The sequence below is a fragment of the Geospiza fortis genome, unplaced genomic scaffold, assembly GCF_000277835.1.
Source record: "Geospiza fortis unplaced genomic scaffold, GeoFor_1.0 scaffold98, whole genome shotgun sequence".
In the NCBI taxonomy this organism is placed as follows: Eukaryota; Metazoa; Chordata; class Aves; order Passeriformes; family Thraupidae; genus Geospiza; species Geospiza fortis.
Genome location: NW_005054306.1, coordinates 9,825,620 through 9,839,743, shown reverse-complemented (window position 1 = coordinate 9,839,743; position 14,124 = coordinate 9,825,620). Strand labels below are relative to the sequence as shown.

The 14,124-nt window shown below is 35.8% G+C and overlaps 1 protein-coding gene across 1 annotated transcript in view; it reads right to left on the bottom strand.

Annotated features, from left to right (window-relative positions):
• The window catches only part of NKAIN2 (sodium/potassium transporting ATPase interacting 2), a 284,013-nt gene that overhangs the window by 237,313 nt on the left and 32,576 nt on the right, over positions 1-14,124 (bottom strand). The window contains exon 3 of the mRNA XM_005418461.2: positions 5,278-5,358. Within this exon, the coding sequence (XP_005418518.2) occupies positions 5,278-5,358 (81 nt within the window). The remainder of the gene's footprint in view (positions 1-5,277; positions 5,359-14,124) is intronic.

Genomic DNA, 14,124 nt, shown 5'->3' with positions numbered 1-14,124 from the left:
TAGGGAAGAGAAAATATTTGCATCATTTTACTAGACTGCAGGGTTTATACACAAGATTGTCAGTAGTTTGTTAAATACAATATAAGGAAACTTAAATATTAGCATAAGTTGAATTGTCTTTGAACTAAAGGACTCTAATTCTTTTCTAATGTGTTACTACTTTTTCCAAACATGGATAACCTATATACATAAGATACTATATAGCTTTCCATTTGTGTGAAGACCCTTCATTTTTCTCCCATAGTAAGGCAAAAGTGTGAAAAATAAACTGATTATTTATTACAAGGTAACTAGCATTTTTCTTGTGAAGTTCAACAAACTATCTGTGGTTAGAAAATAGGAAGTCAACTACAAAAAGAACAAATAGAAACTCCTTCACGTAAAAACCTAAAGAGAATGTGAGAAAAGTTGGAGCATGACTCTTCTCAGAGGCACACAGTGAAAAAACAAGAGACAATGCCACAAATTGCAGCCATGGAAATTTCAGCTGCATATCAGGAGAAAGCTTTTTACAATGACAATGGTTAAGAAATAGAGAAGTTGTGAAACTTCCATCCTTGAAGACTTCTAAAACTCGACTGGCTAAAACTCTGGGCAACACGATAGAACTTTCAAGTTGGTGCTGCTCTGAGTGGGAGACCGGATTAAGTGACCTTGAGAGGGCTCTTCCAGCATGAATAAGTCTGTGATTTTGTAAGTCTAAGTTATCTTATATTTCCAGTTATTTGTGGTGGGTAGGAGAGAAAGTGTTCAGAAACATTTAATTTCCCTTAAAACTTCTATCAGAAAACACCCTGATTACATTTTCCTTTATGTTTACATTTTAATAACTACAGAAAATTCAGTTCTTTGCATTATATTTAACAATTTCAATTTTAAATAAGTGCATATTTTAAACTCATTGTTTCATGTTCCCACTGTTGCAGTACAGGGCAATATAGGAAAGGAAGTAACATGATTTGAATGCAAATAGAAACTCCTTTTTTTTTATTTTTTTATTAAGAACAGTTGCTTGAACCTATATAATGAATAATGAGGAATCACAGTTTGACTACACCCAGTGATCTATGTATCTATGTACACAATATCACTTCTGTGCTTAGAGATCTTAGGTGCCAGAGTTCTGTACCTAACCTTTTATATTCTTATTCTACATGTTTTCAGATCAGAACTGAACTGCAGGATTTACATTTATATTGTTATTAAGCTTCTTCTGACAGCCGCAGTATATGGAGTAAGATGAAGTATGGCAGCCTCACTCAACTGCCAAAACTTCATCTCTGAAACAGGCTATGTGGTAGAGAGATTAAAGAAAAATACACAGTTGTGACTTCATCATTAAAAGATATGTAAAAATGAATGTAGAAAAGAGCTAAATCATGCTTAGTCAAGCAATCTTAATTCTGGCATTTCTTGATATCAGACTGTTTGACTTTCAAACACCTAATTTTTGTGTAAAAATATATAAGTACAACCTAATGATTTAATATAGTAAACATAATTATGCCAAAAAAAAAAAAACTAAGTCAATTTTGACAGTTAAAAGGAGCTTTTCAGATGTGTACTTTTGGTTGTATTCACATACCACCGTGGAGACTATGGTAAAGTGATTATGGAGCTCAGCCAGGCGACGGTGAAAGGAGAATTCTTGGATCTGGTCACACAAATAGAGTTGAATGCAAAGAGAACCACAAGTCCTGACTCAAGGATGGGACCCTGTACAGCAAGGGCTGCTGAGGCCCAGCAGGTGCCCCTTGTCCAGCACCCCAAGCCCAGCCTCTGCCTTGAGTTCCAGCAGCTGACAGCAATAGAGTCTCCCCTCCCAAGCTTGCGATGGGACCAGTGCAACCTCAGGAAAGGTTTACTTCCAGCAAAAACTGTTTATTCATTTCAAAACTAAAAATGGGAGTATGATAGTTCTTATTCTGCTTATTTTCTGCTTGTGGTATCATTAGACATCATTAGGGGAAGCTTTCAAATGCCCTGAATCAAGAGTGCTGTTCTTAATCACATGAGTATTTTCTGCTGTTCTGAGATAGCTGAATTTATCTCCTTGTCTACTTTCCTGGGTTTAAAAAAATCACAGGAATATTACATTTTCTCAGAAATGCTTTCTATTATGTTTTTTTTTTGTTGTTTTGTTTCACTAGTGTACTTCAGATGTGCCTCATTCAAGATGAGGTTATGCTTTTCATGCGCTACATTTGGTTAGCCACAGGCCAAAATAAATATTACCAGTCCTGACACCTTAAAGTCCTACTTATAGACAGTATGGCAGTCACAAGTAAGCAAAACAACACACAAACTAATTAAATATTTTTGAAGAATAATACTGAAAAGGAAGCCTGTGAAGTGGGTTTTCTAGGCATTTATTCACAGATCTACATAAAAATCAAGGTTAAGAACAAGTGATTGTACTTCCTCTTTGTTACAAACCATACTTACAAAGCCAAAAATATTCTATCTTGCTGTGATAGAGTTTCAGCAAAGATAACTGTGCCTCAAGGACAGAAAATACTTGGTGTGACACCATTTTCCACAAGATATCTATGATTGTAAAGGTGTATAATGCAAACAGATTTACATGGACATTCACAAATAGTCCTTGAATCTCCTCAGTCTCTTTAGAGATGCTTATCTCATTGTTCTGAAAATTTCTCAGTCTTTACAGACCTGTTTCAGTATAATAAGGAGAAACTGTAAAAATGTCATGACCTCCACCCCCACAAGTAAAATAAGTATATTAACAATTGAAATATGTCCTCTCCATTTTCTCAGCAGGTGATGATGGAAAAATTGTTGTACACATAGAATAAAAGCTTTCTTAAAACTTTGGGAAAAAACCCTGCCTTCTCTTTATTTTATTTTGTAGCAAGCTATAAATAATACATATAGAAATAAACTATACCAGTCTGAACTATTATTAGGCTGTAATTTTAAACTATTAATTCTTAAAGCCATGCTGCACAGGATCCTCTCTCATGGTTTACAGTCTCAGAGGCGTCCCTATGGTACTTGCTTAAAGGTTGTTTTTTATTCTCTATTTAGCACTAGTTCAGACCCAGAGCTTTTCTCAAGATTCTACATACCATTTCAAACAAAGAAAATACCCAGGTTTATCACCACAGATCTAACATTGCAGTTATTCCCAGATGAAAATATAAATAATAAAGAAGATTCAGTGCAAGATTTATGAGTAGGCCTGAGAAACATTACACTTGAAACGATCTGTAAGATGCCTACATCTGTAAAACAGCCAGAGCCTCTGAAGCATCTAGAATGGGGGGGTATGTTGTACCAACCTGAATAGTGGGGTATCTTTGCATTAGATGTATTATTAGATTAGATATTTCCAAGCACTAGATCTTCTAGAATATTTCCCATGTGGGGAAGTCTTGACATTGCATTTGAGTTGAAAAGGAGAGGAGAATGATGCCCCTCATGTGAATTAGATCTTTTGTAGATAATTAGTTGATCTCTACCATTTTTTAAAATCCATTTTTCTCTGAACTTTTCCTTTTCTCCCTCTCTTTACCAATTCTGGTGCTCTGGAAGCCAATTGAAGTGGAAAGAATATACTCTACTGGGTATTTCAAGGCAGATCATATCACTGGAGCAAATAATACCTCTAGAGACCAAATAAAAGATTAAACTGCATTCAAATATAGACCTGAACCCTATGACTGGGTTTGGGAAGTCATCATCTAGAATGTTTGGGAAACATTCTAGATGATGACTTCAGAAAAAAAAAATAATTTCAAGGTTTAGGTACTATTTGTGGTCTATTTTATTTCCACGTAGCCCTTACTTGTGTCCTTACCCAGTTTTTATACCCAGTGCTCAAACAGCTACTTCTCCTTCCTCCATTTTTCCCACCCCCATTCACTTCCTGAGGCAGGATAAGCATCCCAACATTTACAAGTTTAGGAATGCAGGTGGCTGAAACAAGCAGGTGGAAAGAGGGTGGATTGAGTAGAGTATGATTGTACAACAGGTGCCAGGTTTGTTATATATCTTAGTTCTCCTGACAACAAAGAAAGAATTTTGACCAAATAAAAGATAATATATGCAAGTCCTTTTATTTGCTATGTTTTTGCCAAGCTTTTAATGAGATTTGGCCCGTCTGAAAGTATAAAACCAGGAAAGGCTAACATTTTACCTGCAGAAAATTACTTTACACCCTCAGGAAATGAAATTTTGATCCTTTTGAAGTCAGCATCTTTGAAGAAACAGAACACATGGGGATGAAATACCTTATCTCTAGTAGTTTTTGTACTTTGGGGGTGATTTGAAAGAAACAACATGCAAGGATGTATCTCTGCCTCATTTATTTTTCCTATAATTGTGTTTAACCTTCGGCATAAAAAGGTATCAGTAACTCACAAAGGATCAGAGGATTACATCTGTAACTTACACTTGGGCTAAACTCCCTATAATCAGGTAAAAAAATTAAAATCTGAGTCAAGAAGACAATGTGATGTGTTCGACATGAGGGATTCTCCTTGATGGTCAGTTCACAGCAGTGTGAGCACAATTCAGCAATAACTAGACTCAATTGAAGTATATTACCCTAAAAAAATTGTTGCTAATCTTTTATCCCCAAAATTGCCAGCTTTTTGGGAACACCTTGGAAAGTAGGAGTGTTGGTATGAGGCCATTAGCAACTGCCACTTTATGCATTATCACACTGTCAATAAACTCTATAAATATGTCATTCTTAGGAAAATTTATTTTTGCTATAGATTTTTACTATGTATAAGTGTTCAAGGAAAAATTCATACCAGAAGCATAAACTTTAAAAAAACTGATGAAGCCAAATGGCAATCTGTTCTGGCACCTCAATTTACATCTTTAATTTAATGAAAAACCCCTTGTTTTACAATTATTATGCTATGTATAAGACCCCTGAAAGGAATCCAACTAAGTAACAGCAAGCTAAAAGGTACAATAAAAATTTGTTTGCTCCTGAGATGGCAATGTTTTTTATTAATGAAACCATTAATTAATGTCTCTCACATGGGTGGAATTTGCATTGCAGGGCTACTGATGGGGACAAAAAGAGGTAATTTTCTTTTAAAAAATATATACAATTATTGCTGTGAGCATCAGAGTGTGTACATTCATTACTGTCTTGTTTAAAAGCTTCTAACAGGCCCAGAATATTTCAAATTTACATCATACTACGACATTCATTTAGGTAACACTAAAAGAATGAGTAAAACAGAGCACAGTCTGGGGCATGTTAACAGAGTTGATGGCTTAAATGTATCTAACTACCTTTGAAAGGTCTCCAGCCTCCAAATAGAAGCAGATAACAAACACGTTCCATGTAACCCAAAGGACCAGCCAGACAGCATACTGTAGGGAGGAAGAGAGAAACACAGAATTAACAATTCCACTCTCAGCTGAGGTAAACTTAGTTCATTAGCTCAGTCTGAGACAAAACCAGATTATAAGTATGGTGCCTATGAATAAAAATATTACACATACGAGAGAATTACAAATAAATTCTTCCTTTTCCCTAACACAGTGTCTAGTGACCTAGTGAGTAGTCAGTCCCAGCAGAAAACCTGCATCTCAGCAAACAGTTGACATTTTAATTTGAGACTAATCTGTATCTCTTTCTTTGTTCAAATGGGTAATGCTACAATAGAGAGGCGTGTAATATCAATTATATTAGTTATTAATAGTAGTTATTATATAATTGTATTAATTATATTAGAAGTGCAGACCTGATCATTCAACTACAACTTACTAAATAACAGCCTAATTGAACTAGCCCTGGATTTTTTCAACACTTCAGATTTAGTCTCAAGAAACCAAGCATACATAACCTAAAGAAAATCTATCTATCTATCTATCTATCTATCTCACTATTTTTTGCAGTATTTCTACAAAATATGGGGGAATTTTGTGACCTTCCAAAGCAAGATTCATAATTATTCAACACCTTCAGGAAGCAGACTGCATTTTAAATTGCCCCTTTCTTTGGGGTTTTAATTTTTTTTGGTCTCAGAATGTATAGAAGAGCATTCATATATTTAAGCAATATCTGTTCATTGGTAGTTGCCAAACGTCTTATTCATGTATCTGATGAGAGTAATGGAATACACTTTTTCTCTCCTTCTGTCCACTATTCTGCTTCTGTTTTGTATTCATAAGACCTTATGTGCTAGGACTGAAAAGTAAATTCCCCTGCTGTAATGCTGGAGGATCCTGTACAATAAAGGCTGACCTGCAGTTGCTAATCTTATCTGATGATTGTATTTAAGAATTTCCCTTGACAAATTATTCAATCACCTAATAAACATCAGGATCTTCAAATGTTTTTCTGCTGGCTGTTGTAGCCATCCTCTAGGTCCACAATTCAATTCTGCATGTTTGTTTATTTCTTTCCACAAGGCCTTGCATACCTGTGAAATATGACAGCGATAGGACACCATTCTCTACTTGTTATAGCTGAGAGCTGCTTTCTCATTTTATATCACCACCCCTCTCCTCACAAGTATCTACAGACGTACTCTTCATGTTTTGTAGCCTTTTCTACAAACCATACTGATTACATGTTGGTAGTTCCTTTTCCAAATCAGGAAGGACTATTTTCTGCACACCTCCAAGTGTTCACATTTTGAATAAGAAGACCATATTTTGGACTGTATACTATCCATTCCATAAAAAATAAAATAAAATAAAAAAGATAAACTATTGTTTGTCATGAATGACAATCTCTTTATCTTCTTTCAGTAGCAACATATGCAGGATTCTTCTTGCATTGCTCTTGCAAGTGATGTTCTGCATCACACTGTCTATTATTCAACATGCCATTTTCAACCTAATCTACTAGCTACTGTGAAAATAAAACAATTCTGCCATTTCCCAGAATTTAAAGTGAGACTATATCCAATACAACCAAAATTTAGACCTGTTTAAATTTCTTTCTTTTATAGGTAACAAAATAATTTCCAGCCAGCCTAGCTATTAGTTGGACCATGGTCAGATTTAAAAAGTTATGATAAAAATAGTTTTGATTTAATGGAAGCTAACACATCTATAAATGCTTGAATTGCTTTATACAGAGGTAATTTCAGGTAATTTAAAGCATACAGATTAAATATACTTTATAGGCCAGCTCTTTCTGGTCACAGATGACAGATTTATTTAGGTCAGGAGAACTCTCTGGAGATCACCTGGTCCAATCTCTTCTCAAAGTATCACCAGCATGGATCACGTTTTGCAGGGATTTATCTAGTTGAGGTCAGAATATCTCCAGAGATGACCCAGCTAATCCACATCTACACTTGGAATGCAGGCTGCTAATAAAACTTTGGAAAATAGGAACCTCATTCAACTGGAGAGTCTTAACAAACTCATTTTTTTTTAAACAAAACTTTGAGATGTTAAACATATTAAGCATTTCATTTTCCTGTAAATTTCTCACAGTACACTCCTCTTCACATGTAACATGGAGATTTATAATTACAAAAAAGAGAAGAAAACATCAATTTAGATTCAAAACCCCTAATTTGGTTTTATTAACCAACTGTGCAGCATTTTAACTTGGTGGGTTTTGCCAATTATTTTAGTACTGTAATGTTATATATTCTTATGTAGATCATAAAAACACTCCTTCTGACATGTGAAGATAACTGGATTCCTTATAGTGAAAATTCTAAACACTGCACTTAGGTTGGTTTCTTAAAGATACAAAATGCACAATTTCTGTTCCCTTGAAAAATTTTTGTGCTCCAGAACAATTTTAAGCAAATTGGACAAAAGAATACAAGAAGATTGGAAGATACTTTTTCCACAAAGGTTTCAGGAAAATGGGCATACAAATGGGAATAGAAACTATTAAGTCCTTATACAGAGAAGGACTTTCAAAATCATCATTTATCAGTCAACAAGAAGGGGGAAAAACATGGGAGAGAGACACTGGAAACCAGGTTTCATTAGGTCAGCTGTTCATAGCACAACATCTACCATTGGATGTAAGCAACAGTGATTAAAACCTCAACGTGCACAGGACATTCAACAGAACCCTCCAAGGAACTTTGGAACTGCTTGTGCCAGCAGAGAATCTTATTATATGAAGAAACAAAACTTTTCTTTTTTACTGCTAATTTATCACCAAAAACTGGACACATTTGTCTGCCATTTAGAGAAACTCATTTAACAAGAAAGTCTCATTATTGGACTCCAGATAAGGCGAAAAGTGTCTTTTAAAAGTATGTTTTAAACTTCTTCCTTTTGAAAGGTTGTATTAAGTGCTTGTTACCTGAATTCGATGGATAAACACTGAGTTTAGTTGTCTTGAAATAAAAGGATGTTTCTGTTTCCCATTGCTTCTTATTTCAGAGGCTTCAGATGTAGCTCATCTCTTATCTCTGCATCACATGCAGTCATAAATGCCTCTTGTTTTCTGTGTGCTTCAGAAAATTGTTGAAGAAATTCAGCACTGAAGGTCTGTGACAGTGAACAAATCCCCCTGACACTCTCTATTATATGTATCTAATTAGAAGCACATGTTATAAGAGTTCTTCAAAGGGCTATAGCTGCATTTTTTTCTTATATGTGGGAGTTCAAGACAGCTGCATTATTTGACAGAAGCCACTACAATGCTACAGCAATCACACAACAGCAAGACAAGAACTTTGATGAATACACACTTGACCAAGCAGGAGATACTAAGAAGGGGCACAGCAGTGACAATGAAGCTTATTATTTTTATGGATATCCACACTGGAAAGAGGTATAACTAGGTTAAGACTGAAGACTTGAATAGTAAACATGAATTTATAACCCTCTGCAAAGAATTTTCAGAAGAATCAGGTATTTCATGATTTCTTGACACTGCGCAGTTACATTCACTGTGAACCATCACAAATGAATATAGGATGTATTTTTTTCTTGGGGAATGGAAAACTGAGATATTAAAATATCTGTACCACCACTGAGAACCTATACATTTCTCTTCACACTTCTGTCAAATTTGGCTAAGTCATATTATCCCCAATTTACTAACAGGGAAACTGGAGGTCAAAGAAATTAAATCACTTCACTTACTACCTAAGCCAAATGGAAAAATGGTGACAAGGGCACAAGAAGCAAAGGTTCAGGCCAGAACTGTCTTTGATATAAACATGGTCAGCAGAACTCACATCTAATACTCCTGTCACTCTTTGCCTGAAGGAGAAATATGTCCCATACCTTTAAAGCATAGCCATGAACTCTGATAGCTATAAGCATTTTAAATTTTTTTTCCACAGAACTTTACATGGCATTTCTCTTGTTTCCAAATTCTTTGCTGATATGTGGCTCACAAACATATTTGTCTGGGGATACAAGGGCTGAGACCTACATTGTGAAAATTCAAAGCAATCGAATTGTTCTTGTCATTAGTGATTTGCTATATTTTAAAAATAAAAATATTTTATTTTTAGAAATCTACACAATTTTAGTTGCAGATTCTTCCAAATCTGAAAATATTCCCCAAGATCCTGCTGCATTCAGGAAGGAATTTCTAAAATCATAATTACTACATTTCCACAGTCATTAAATATGTGATTATTTATGCTATCTAGACAACAGTACTTGAGTTGTTCAAAGATTACCTAGAGCCCAGCATGTCTGGGAAGAGCATCTCTTTCCAGTAATGCGGTAATAACTGTCCACAATATAGTTATATTTGTTTCTAAAGTTATTTTCCCCTAATTTCCCCAGTCTATGAAGATATATCACTTAGAAATACAATTTTCAAACCTATCTCTTCCCCATCAAATATGACAAGAAGTGAAATTTTGAATACTTGGCATCCGTGTAGTATCTCTGCCCCTTGTTTCCATATGGCTGGAACTGATAGAATCCCCTTAATTCCCCTGTGGGAAGTCCATCTGAAGCAGAAAGGACAGCAGTCTATAGTGGGACCTCCCGTGGCCTCTTAGTAGGCACCATCTCTGGTTTCATCTGCTTTGTGCATTCTGCTGTTTCCTTCCTATTCCCATTGCCTGGGGCTTTTCCTGGAGCGCTGATGAGGCTATGGGCAGCACAACAAGGTGGAGAGTCCAGTTCTAGAACCCAGCGGGGGTCACACATCAGCAGGAAGCTTCCAGTGTAGAGCAGGTTCAGAAACCATGGCCTGACTCCAAAGAGGAATCTGAAGTCAAATTCTCACCCAGCAGAGATTCAGTGATTGAGTGCATGAGGACCAAAGAGCGACTGTGTTCTGCTTTTAATAATTCAGATGAAAGTCTTCCCTGCCCAGCAGTTATCTACAGGCCCCACTTGAAGAGAGCTCAGGGGCAAAACCAGTAGTCTTGACAACAAATAATATTCTTGGCAGCAGAGGACTTTGTGCAACCAGTTCAGCTTCAATAAATGTTCATTGACATTCCTGAAAGTACTGGGAAGCTCTTGCAGAATGACATAATTCTCTGGATTTTTTCATTGCTTGTTGATTGTCACAGCATGCAGCTTCCACTAGTTTTGTTTGGCTGAATTCTTCCTATCATTAAGACTTAGATATTTCTTGCTAGGTTTTTTTTTCATTTATTTTTAATCATGGCTGTAGTATCAGTGCACTGTCCATCCTTGTGAGCATCTACTTCTAAGCAAATATGAATTGATTCTGTAGCATCCATTTTGAGTTGCTGTAGTTTTCTGTCTCAAATTGCAATGACAGTCTAGTTTTCTTCTTGTGTTTATCAGGGAATTTTTTAACCCATTGGCATTGCGATTCCTTGACTCTTCTATCATTCCTTAGTCACACATTTATGTACTTTTTTCTATGTTCCTTTGTTCCCTCAGATAAATAAATCTGCCTGATATTTTATTTCCTTGTCATTATACTTTAATAATTAGTGTCCTCTGCCAAGACTGACTGAAAGGTGGTGAACTCTCATGTGTATCAGAACTGGTCACTACCAAACAGAAAATTGCTGTTGGAACGGTTTTTCCTCTTGAGCAATCAGTGCTTGCATATACTGAGCAAATGCTACTTAAAATTTCTTTCCAAAGGCTTCCATGCGCTCCATGGCTATGTACAAACTTTCAAGCTCCTTGAACTCAGTTATAAGCTCTGATTATATGTTATTTACTAACCCTATTTTCCCCTTAATGTACATGAGAAGGATTCATAAGCATAAAAGACAGGAGAAAAGTTGAGGCATGTTCTGGTCAGATCATAAATGGATAAAGGCACAGCCCAGAGCTCAGTATATTGATATGATGTGCAGTCACCCCTCAATCTACTCATAGCCAAGGGGTTCTAGCTTGAGTGGGACTCACTGGGCTTCTTTTTTCTTTTGGCTGCTTCTGTTTTGTTCCCTCTTCTTTGTTCCAGAATTATGCTGGGAACATAAAAAAGCAGAGCTTTGCTTTTTGTTCTGAAGACATGGCTCCAACTCCTTTTGCATAAAATAATTTGAATTTCTACAGAGCACATTACTGTCAGAGTACTATCCATCTGCCCACATTTAGATGTGTGCAATGCAGATCTCCTCCTCTGAGCAGCATCTAGATTCCATTACACTCAACTTAAGAGGAAAGGCACGTTCAGGGCTTGGTTCATTTCCCAGTGTCTGACACAGATCACTCTACCCTTGCTGTTTGGAAAGCCAAACTTTTCAGAGGCAAAATTCCCAGTGTCACAGAGTCCATTGAAAATCTTGTACTGGTGACATAAAGAATAAGACAGCAACACTGTTCTATGCAGATATATACTCCTTCTTTTTCCCCACATAAACAAAAATACCAAAGTAATTTAAAGATCACGAGGGTAAAATATCATTGATGGACTACTGAGGAGACATATTCTGAGAACTACTGTTTATATCCTACACTTCCTGATGGTCCATTAGTGCTTAAGTTTGAATAATTCATTTGTTAATTTCCTGTTAATTTGTTAATTTCCTGATTCTTGGATTCATAGCTCTTTAGGTTTTAGTGCAAAAGATTGAGAAAAGTGGTTTTTGGTATTGCATCACATTCATTTGTCATTCACCTTCTAAATCAGTGTCCAACTACACCACTGAAGATATAACCCACAACACTAAATGACAAACTTCCATTCCAAGACACCACGAACAACTCTGGAGATACACCAGCCCACTCATACAGATTTCCTAAGGAAGATACGTAACATTTTCTCAGTGTAGTCACTCTATTCTTACAAATGATAATAATAATGTCTCTCAATATGATGCTAGAAGGGTGAATGGCCAAAATGTAGAAGAACTTAGTTTACATTCTAGCACTTTAGGACTGTTCAGTCAGTTACAATAGGGAGTTACAAATAGTCTGGAACCCCCGATTAAAGTACTCTGGAACTAAGAAGCTACTTTTAAAAATAAGTTTTCTTTAAAAAAAATAGATTTCTGCCATTCTTCTTCCAAAAGAGGAGCAAAGAAATTTTCTTCTTTTCATTAAAAATATTTTCTTATTGTCTTGGTTGGGAATTTTTTGGTTGTTGTTGTTTGTTGTTTTGGTTTTGTTTTGTTTTTTGTTTGTTTCTTTGTTTTGTTTTGGGAGGCAGTTTGGTGGGGATTTAGGTTTCTTGTGCATCAGTATGTTACAACTGTTGAGCTTTTTAACAAAAGTGTACTTAATGTATAAAGAAAGTAAGGTAAGGCAGAAATTTTAACAGGACATATTTATTTTATCTTTTGACATAGCAGTAGAAATTTAATTGGTTTGGCTTCACTCATCTATCAATTCCTGTATATCTTTTGATCACATCTTTGCTGTGAAACATTTATCGGCAGGAAGTAACTTCAAATATCTGAATACTCAGTGTACTGCAACACAGTACATATCCAACCAGCTGCAGACACATGAATATACATACATACATTCACAGATGGACTGATATTTTTCCACCTATTATTTCCACATTTTTTCAGTACTCTTTTGTTTGTAGACCAGACTATAAAGTCTTTCAAATTAGAAATTACTAATTAAATGTAAGTAACAGGAAAATGATAGTTCTCATTTAAATAGAACTCAAAACACATTCTTTATAACAGAATTCTTGTTATATCTCTGTATTTCAAGACCTAACTTGAGCTGGTTACACAACAGTCAACCTTAAAATAGCACTGCTTTGAACCTTTTTTAACCTTTCTGCTTCAATTCCAATATTAATCTACCAGGATCTACTTCAAGAGCTACTAGCAGTAGAAATCAATGCTGTTCAACAAATAAAAACCTGAAATAATGGCTTTGAAATTACGTTATTTTTTGACCAGTTCTAATCAGCTGTTAAATTTATATTAAAGTTGACATAGGAAAAAAATATAGAAACCAAATCGATGTGATTTTGTCATTTGGTTCTTCAATTAGTGCTAGAAATATTTTGAAATAATTTTTTCAAACCCTACCTTCTAGAACACTTTTAAAATACTAAGAATTTCAAGACCTGGATTTTCTTAGAGGTAATACATAGTTATCAGTGTAGAAATTGCATTCACATGAATACAAACTGTCTCTGATGGATATATTTGCTGTAAGAAATCTTAGGGGAGACTTGCAGAAATTGTTGTGGTAAAATTCTACTGTAACTTGTGGCTCTCCGGAACATTTTACCAATTAATTACCAATGAAAAAGAAACGAAAAAGAAACATGAACAAGATCATTGGATATTATAAACTGCTTTATCAAAGGCTTAATCTAAGAGTCAATACTATTATGGAATTACCACATTGCAAAATAGAAAAAAAATTAATAAAAAGAATTCCACAAATTTAGCATGAAAGGGATAGGCGGCAGAATGGTTTTTTATGTACAAGTTTGCCTCAGTTGTTAAGAAATATTTCAAAATGTGCTCAAGAGGATTATGTAGTTGCTTTTCTGCAGAATATGTGAATACTCCCTTTCCAAGAATTGGGGCTGCTGATCCTTGCCATTGCTCAGTCCAGGGCAAGGATCGCTCTACTGAGAGGCTCTGCTGATGGTGCCAGTTCAGGAGGCCATACTGATGGCCCAGCCCCTTGGCAGGGCAGCAGTGCTCCTCCACATGGGCTCTGAGCTGTACTCACCTTGCCACATTCCTGCATTCCACCCAGGGTAAGCCGGGCTCACCAGCTGGGACCACTTCTCCCAGCCCTTTTCAGCCTGAGGCAGTCCTAGGT